The 8,292-nt window shown below is 38.3% G+C and overlaps 1 protein-coding gene across 3 annotated transcripts in view; it reads left to right on the top strand.

Annotated features, from left to right (window-relative positions):
- TTC37 (tetratricopeptide repeat domain 37) overlaps positions 1–6,883 on the top strand; it is a 111,266-nt gene extending 104,383 nt beyond the window's left edge. For all 3 annotated transcript variants that reach the window (XM_027838489.1, XM_027838491.1, XM_027838490.1), the window contains one exon: positions 5,736–6,883. In XM_027838489.1, coding sequence (XP_027694290.1) covers positions 5,736–5,819 — 84 coding nt within the window. In that variant the 3' untranslated portion in view covers positions 5,820–6,883. The remainder of the gene's footprint in view (positions 1–5,735) is intronic.
- The last annotated feature ends 1,409 nt before the right edge of the window (positions 6,884–8,292 follow it).

Here is an 8,292-nt window from a genome sequence, read left to right on the forward strand (position 1 = left end):
TCCTATTTGCCTCTGCTGTTAAGCAGTGATGGCAGAGAGAGAGTGTGTGTGTGGAGGTGGGGGTCGGGTAGGGGGTATGCTGGGGAGGGTATGTTTCAAAAGGGACCACAAGAATCAGGGGAAAAAGGAAGAGCAAAAACTAGTCTGAACCCTTGAGAGAGGGAAATGGTAATAGATATTGACATTGACATTCCTTATAAAGTTTGAGCCTCCACATATGATTTATTTAAAGGGAGAATAAGTTTTTTTATAATTCACATTTAAAGGGAAGTCTTTCAAATGATATTGAATCTAATGTTTTTGTTGGATATCACAGTATTGGGAGAAAAATTCTGTTCCTACTTGTTTTTGCTTTATTTTTGAGAAGATGAGGAAGGCAGTACTTCTAAAGCTTTTTTAAATGGTCAGAGGATACCGTGTATGGCAGTTTTTATTGAGCTTTCCCCCCACAATACAAAGTAAGATATGCACTAATAAGATAGCACGAGAGGGTTTTTTTTTAAATGTTTGCTAAAATGAGGCTGGTGGGGCAGCTAGGTGGCGCAGTGGATAGAGCACCAGCCCTGGAGTCAGAAGGACCCGAGTTCAAATGTGATTTCAGACACATAACACTCACTAGCTGTGTGACTCTGGGCAAGTCACTTAACCCCAATTGCCTCACCAAAAAAAAAAAAAAAAGAGACTGCCTTAGCTGTGTTTAAAAATAATTAAAAGTACGTTCAAGTGCTAGCATTTGAAAAAAGCTGTTGTGGGACAAAGTGCTTTAAAATTTTATCAGGTTTAATAGAAATAAGCTATGTCAGTTAATGGCAAATTCTAGGAATCTGGAACCCATAGCTAGTGGAACTTGTAGTAGGAAAATCTTTTAGCTTTCTGGTCCCAATGTAATTTTGAAGCTGATATAGGATTTTGTAGTAAAAAGTCTTGCTTCCGTTAAAAGGATGCAATTTTAAAGTCTTCTTTCTAGTTCTCTACTTTTACAAAGTGAAGGAGAGAAGGAATTTTTTAAAGGGATGTAAAGTTTAATGTGGTAATAGATAATTATTTTAGGTAGTAAACCAGGAGAAATAAGAAGGTAAATGAGTTGGTGCTGTTTGATATCGCCACTATTTTGTTGTCTTACCATATGCCTGTGTTGCCCATTATTGCAACATGCATATCATTTTTGCCTGTAGGGCCAAAGGCTCAGAACAATGTCCTAGTAAAATGTGTTCAGCCTAAAATTAATATTGTTACTTGTTAACATAATTAAAGGAAAGGAAAATCATGTAAAATTTGAAAAGAGATATATGCAAAAACTAAATAAAAGCAAAAAACTACTAATTTTTTTTGAGGGTAATAGAGAGATAGAAGAAATGCTAATTGTTTTAAGAAAAAACAGCATACCTTAGTGGGACATGTGTCATGTTAGAAATTGGAAGGCCTAGGTTATCTAGTATTATATTGTTATTCAGTTGTTTTCAGTCATGTCTGACTTTTCCTAGGGTTCATGACCCTATTTGGGGTTTTCTTGGCAAAGATAGTGGAGTGGTTTGCCATTTCCTTCTTCAGCTTATTTTACAGATGAGGAAACTGAGGCAAAAAATGACTTGCTCAGGATCACACAGATATTAAGTGTCTGAGGCCATATTTGAACTCAGAAAGATGAGCCTTCCTGACTCCGGGCCCAGAGCTCTGTTCACTATGGCGCCACCCAGCTGCCCCACTAGGATTATACCAATAACTAATCTAGATGATGGTAAGTGAGAATAGGCATAAAGAAGCTATGGTAATTTTTACCCTGCCTGCCTTGTGGAGTGGAGTGACTATGAAGAAATGAGGTGTTTGTTAAATGGGTGAACCAAATATGTGCTTATTTCATGCAAAAACTGTGCTAAGTGCTGAGAGGGATTTAAAAAAATAATAGGATGAGCACTTCCTACCAAGAACTCACAGTTTATTAGAGATCAGTCATAGAATCTCAGTTATAAGGAACTTCAGAAATTGTTTGATCCAACCCCCATGCCCAAGAAGGACAGACTCACTTCAGGCTTCTGCTTTAAGGATCTCCACTGACTGGAAACTCACCATCTATAAGTCAGCCCACCCCACTTTGAGGCAACTATAATGGGAATTTTATTTTATCTTCTTTTGTCTAGCTAAAAACTGCAATTGTTACAACTCCATCCTTGCTCCTAATTCTGCCTTCTGTAGCCACATCGAGACAAATCTAATTCCTTTTCCATGTGACAGTCCTTCAGATGCTTGAAAGCAGCATTTGTATTCACCCCACTTCAGTCTTGAAACTTAACTATCCTCCAGTTCCTTTGATTCTTTTCCTTGTTTTGAACATTACACTTTGTATTAATGCAGCCTAAAATTGTACCAGCTTTTTTTTTTTGGCTGCAACATCACATTGTTGACATTGAAGTTTACTAAAATAAAACTTTAAAAATTTTCATTTAATAAACTAGTATTTATTGAGCACTGTGCCAGGTGCTGGGAATACAAGTACAAGAAGGAAATAATCCCTACTCACAAGATGCTTAACATTGTAATAGGGTTCATGTAAAATGTACTGAACCACGTCTTCATCCTGCACTTGTGTAGCTAATCTTTTTAAATCAAAGTGTAGATCCTTATGTTTATCTCTGTTAATCTCTATTATTCCGACTTATTAGATTAGAAGACTGAGAAGGTGCAGATTCCATTATAGAGCTTGTTAGCCATCCCTTTTGGCTTTGTTGTCCTCAAATTTGATAACATGATTTCTAAGATAAACAGTCGTCCGAACGCTTGTACTCTGATGGATCTGCGATCTCCTCTACATTTGCATTTTCTCCAGGGATGTAGGTCATACTAACCCAGCCACGCTGTGAACTGTGTGCTTCTTCTACAGAGATCTCAGAGATCCAGGATGCCTGAGGCCTTCCTGTCTAGGTCCTTTAACATCGCACGGGTATTCTAGTGCAGTACTCAGGCTATGCATCTCTTCTCATGCACTGCTGGCCAACCTCCTTTTCCAGTAATACATTTCTTGGTTAACATATTTTTTTTTATCACCTTTTACATAGTATTAGTAGCCTTAACATACTGTAGCAAATTATATCTACCATTTGTGTCTCTGGTGACCTTTGGGTCACTGGCAGTTTTGATCCTTCAGAGATTATGATGTTCCATGGCTCAGTGCCATTTAAAATCACTGGAAGCACATTAGTGTTTTTTTAAAAAAAATAGCTTTTTGTTTCAGGCAGTATTTGGCATCGTTGACAAAAGCACTGCAGTTTTCTGAGTACAATCCAGGCCATTCTTTTCCTCCTAATTCTCTCTGGGTTTGGTTCATTGTCTCCTCTCTCTGCCCAAACTGATACTGATATACTGATGGATTAACTCACTCTGTCCTACTGCATATCACGGTCTGGCATCCTTCACACACTTTATGTGCAGATTCTTAGGTCAAACTCTCATTAAATAACATCTGTCTGCAAGTGTATTATTCTGGGATCTGGTGCGGTAAGAACAATGTCATTTGTAGCAGAAGCATCTGGAGGACCTCACCCTCAGTAGAGAATTTCTCTTCAGTTTGAACTCTGTGCTTCCTCCTTTGGAGATCACAGGCCTCCTTGTTTTAGTGTTTATTTAATGTATATAATTAGAGGATCATTGAACAGAAGTCTGTGTTGTCTCTATGCAGTAGTCTTAGATGATCTTAATGTTTTCATGGTGAAGCATATGTTAGAAGGGAGCCCTTAAGTCTGTGTAGACATGTCAAATGCTTTTTTAAAAAAATTGATGTATTTTGTTTTGACACAACAGACATCCCAAGAAACCTATGCTATTAAGTGCATTCCCCCCCAAAATTTAGACAAAACAGCATGAATGAGACTGATACTCCATGCCACTCTCTTCTAAACTTCCCTCTTTCTGTTGAGGGCCACTATCCTTCTAGTGACCCAGGTTCTTCAGGCCTTGACTCTCTACTCGTCCCCAAATAGCCAGTTGTCAAGCCTTGGTGAATCTACCTTAATTCTTTCTAGGCTTGGTTCGTTATCTGCTCTCCCTCCCCAAATTATGTGTACTGATGGATTAACTCACTGGTCTATCCCACTGCATATCCTGGTCTGGCATCCTTCACCCACTTTATGTACAGATTCCTTAAAGTCTGTCTACTTTTTTCTACTCCAGCAGCCGCCAATGTATTTTGGAATCTGTGGTAGCCTCTTCATTGGAATCTCTGCTTCTAGTTTCTCATCTCAGTCTGTCTTCCCCGCAGTTCCTAAAATAATTTTCCTAAAGCAAAAACCTAATCAAGACCTTCAGTGTTTCCTCATTGTCTCTAGGGTGAAATGTCAGTCCCCTAGCTTAACATTTAAAGCCCTTCCTAGTCTGGATCTAGCCAAATTATTCCACATTACCTCCTTTTATACCCTCTGTTTTCCAGCCAGATTGCTTTGCTGTTCTCCAGACTTGCACTGTCTCCCACCTCCGTACCTTTGCATGACTGTTCCCAATCATTTTTGGTTCTTAGAGAAATACAGAATTAAAGTTTGGGTAAAATACCTGCTTTCAAAAAACTTAACTTTGGTGATAAGCATGCAATTAACCTATTCAGAGAAAAGCCTGGAGCTGATATAATTCAATAATTAGGTTGGAGAATAGGTTGGGAATTCTGCATTTTGTAGAATGTGTGGAAATATGGAGTATTTGCTAGAAAAGTCCTACACACTGAGTTAATAATTTTTTTTAATAGTATGGCATATTTTGGACATCAAAGAGCCAGGTTGGCCACCAGCTAAAAAATGGAAAGAGGGAGGGAAATTCTAGTGTTGATTACAAAACTAATCAAGTAAAACCTTTTAGCTATACAGACAGTTTTACTTTATGTAAATTCACATTTCCCAAATTTGACTTTACATAAAGAATTCTGAAAGAAATTCTCATTCCAAAAAAAAACCACCTATGTTAACTTTACTGTACAGTACTGTCCTTTCTCTCCTCCCCTGCCTCAGCTCAGCATTCCTGGCCTTGAACTCTTCCTCTTCTACCCCCCCCCCCCCAAAAACAAAAACAAAAACAAAAAAAACCAGTTCCTCCAGGTGCTAAGCTATGAGACCACCACCATAGCCACCACAGGATTGGCGGCTTGGCTTGAGACCTCTAGCACCAAGAGAGGAGACCTTTGCCCTACTCCATCTGTACTTGGGTGCTGCGTGTCTGTCCCTGGCTCCTGAGTGTCATGCATCTACCCCTGTGTCTGTATCTCTGTCTGCCCCCATATGTCTGCCCCACTCATGCTCTTCTTCTTGGTTCAGGCCAGGCCCCCACGTGGCTGGCCCTGGCCCCCAAAGGCCCTGGTACCAGCTCCCTCCCTTCGCAGGTTCACGGTACCCTTCTTGCCTCCCTTCCCCTTTCCCAGTGTTGCAATTTCACATTACACAGTGAGGTTTGTGGGATGAGGTCCTCTTATGGAAAGGGAGAACTGTCTGTCCCTGAAAAGAACAACATGTGGAGGGAGCCTCATCGAATGAACATTTGACTGTAATGTGCTTCCCGGTCTGGTGTTAGTACAGTTTAAAAATAACTCTTTCTTTGGCTGAACAGTCTAATTGAACAGGATGACTAAACTTTCCTGCTGATCTTGTTCTTGTGTAGTCTGATATTCTTCCTATGAACATCTAATGTTTACTAGTTATGATAATAGTGAACTTTGTCCCTTTATAAGACCTCTTAACAGTCTCTTTGGTTTTTTATCACAGATGCTTGTAGACAATGCCAAAGTCCATGGAGATACCAGAGCCCTAGAACTGAATCAGAAATTGTCGTCATCATCATCAAAATGACATGGATTGCTTGTAGTCAGTGAAGTAAAGGAAGCTGTCAGTGGAATTGAGAAATAAATCAAGTCTTTCTCCCAAAGCAACATTCTGAGGCCCTCCACCTCCCTTGCTATTGTACTTTTTAATCCAGGACAATTTATATAAATATTCCCTCCCCCTACTAAACACACACACACACACACACTCACTCACTCTCTCTCTCTCTCTCTCTCTCTCTCTCTGTCTGTCTCTCTGTCTCTCTCTCTCTCTCTACCACCTTGAGGTGGAATCTCTCAGAAACCCCTAGCCTGACTTTAATTTGGAAAAATATCTTTCCTATTCAAGAGAAAAGTTTACAGTGAGAAGAAAATGCACCTGCCTGTCTAGTTCTACAGCAACAACTATGAAGAGTGCATGAATAACATTTTTTTTGTGTGTCTTCAGTGGTACAGAACACTTTTTGCAATAAAGCCTTAATAACCATCCTCTCATAATATACAAAGACATTTAGAAATTAGCACAATTCTGATGTTTTGTTGTAACATGCTTTTATGTGATATATCCTAATGGTCCCAAGATAATTGCTTTTATGGGCAGTAGAATTCAGTACAACCCCAAACAAATAATATAAATATATAAACTATTTTGTTATCAGTTCATATCAGATTCTGTGCAAGACGCGTAAGTGGAAAGGTGCAGGTGCATCTTAAATTGCTAGTATGTGTGTATGCATATATATATATATATATATACATATACATATATATATATATATATTTAGTGATGCTTAGATCTGTGGCTGTTTTAAATTGTTCATTTGAAAGAATTTTTGAAGGTTTTTTTTTTTGTGTGTGGTGGGTCAGGGCTAGGGTGGGGTAGAAAACATGGCTGCTTATATCTAATTAATCATGGTAATGTCTTGACTTTGTGATGGCAAGTATTCTTACTTAAATGGAATAAAACCATGGCCTGTTTTTAGTACCATGAAAAGATGATCTCAGAGTGTCATATTTAGAATTTGAAATATTAGATGCTTCCATTATTTTCACTTGTTTGGGTTTTATACTTTTGGGGAAAGTATTTTTGCATTTTTAAAGAATTTATTTTAAGTGATTCAGTTTCCGTATTCCTTTATATTCTTGCTTTTAAAAAAATGTTTTTACCTATTTGCTGACATTTCATTTATTTTAGTTATCTATTTAATTCTACCAATCATGTACTAAATATGGCAATACTATAGATGTAATTTTCTAAGCCAATAGGCTTATATTATTTTATGTGAAGTACTATGAATTAATGTTGAATTTCTGAATTATAAATTGTACTTCAGTAAGAGTAACTTTTTATTATAAATTTGTGGACAGTGCTATATTATTAATAAAGATTGAAGGATAAAGTGGTAAAGATGATATCAACTCTATTGCAAAAACTTTAGTGCTAACCCAGGAAATTCTGCTTTATGCAGAAAAGTTTAATTAATTACTCTCCCCTATTCAAGTTGCTTTAAACCCTTTGATTTTAAGAACTTCAGTATCTTCAAAGGACATTATGGATTCAGTATGCTGAGATCCCATAAATTCATATTATGGTCTAAATGTTGGATAAATTTCTATTAAAATATAAACCATTACTGTCCACTGGAGGATAAAACACCCTCGTATTAAAAGGTATATTTAGAATATGCAAACTACAATTTAGAGCTGAAATGAAGTTTTAAACTAGTTCAGTCCCCTCATTTTATCAGATGCAGAAACAGGCCTAGAGAGGTGAAATGAGCTGTCCCCAAGCCTATTGCTGGAGCAGAAGCAAGATTTTGGATCCAGGGCTTCTGGCTTTATAGAGTAGTAAGGTCAGTATAGGATCATAAGTCTGAAGCTGGAAGGGACCTCAGAAATTATCTAACTCCCTTGTTTTATGGATGCAGAGGGCCAAGGAGGTTAAGTTAACTTGCCCATAATCACTCAGCAAGTGTCAGAGGTGGGGTATGGACCTAGGTCCTCTGACTCCATAGGTAGTGGTTTTTTCACTCTACCATTTCCCCTTTAACCACTGATAGTGTAAGATTGTTGTTTTCTCTTTGCTCAGATTTTGAACTGAAAATGCATCTCTTTTACCTAGGAAGGCAGACGCGATTCTTATAAAATTCTCAAAAGCTGGCAGGGACGCCATCTAATCCAACCAATACCTGAACAGGAATCCTTTTTGTAGCATTTGAAAAGCTGTTATCTAGCTTTTGCTTGGAAACTTCAAGTGATGGGGGGCTCACTACTTTTTGAAATGATGCATTCTGAAATTTTTGGGTAGTTGATTGTCAGTCTTCCACATAATGAGCTGAAATCTGCTTTCCTATAACTTCTTTTGCTTCTAATCCTGCATTCTGGGGCCAAGCAAAACAAGCCCACCACTCTCTCTCATTTCCCCTACCTTTCCTTCTCCCTCTCCCCCTCTTCCTCTCGTCCTCTTTCCTTCTATGCCTTTGTATGAATCCCATCGATCC

This window comes from Vombatus ursinus, unplaced genomic scaffold (assembly GCF_900497805.2).
Source record: "Vombatus ursinus unplaced genomic scaffold, bare-nosed wombat genome assembly UNPS02014828.1, whole genome shotgun sequence".
Taxonomy (NCBI): domain Eukaryota; kingdom Metazoa; phylum Chordata; class Mammalia; order Diprotodontia; family Vombatidae; genus Vombatus; species Vombatus ursinus.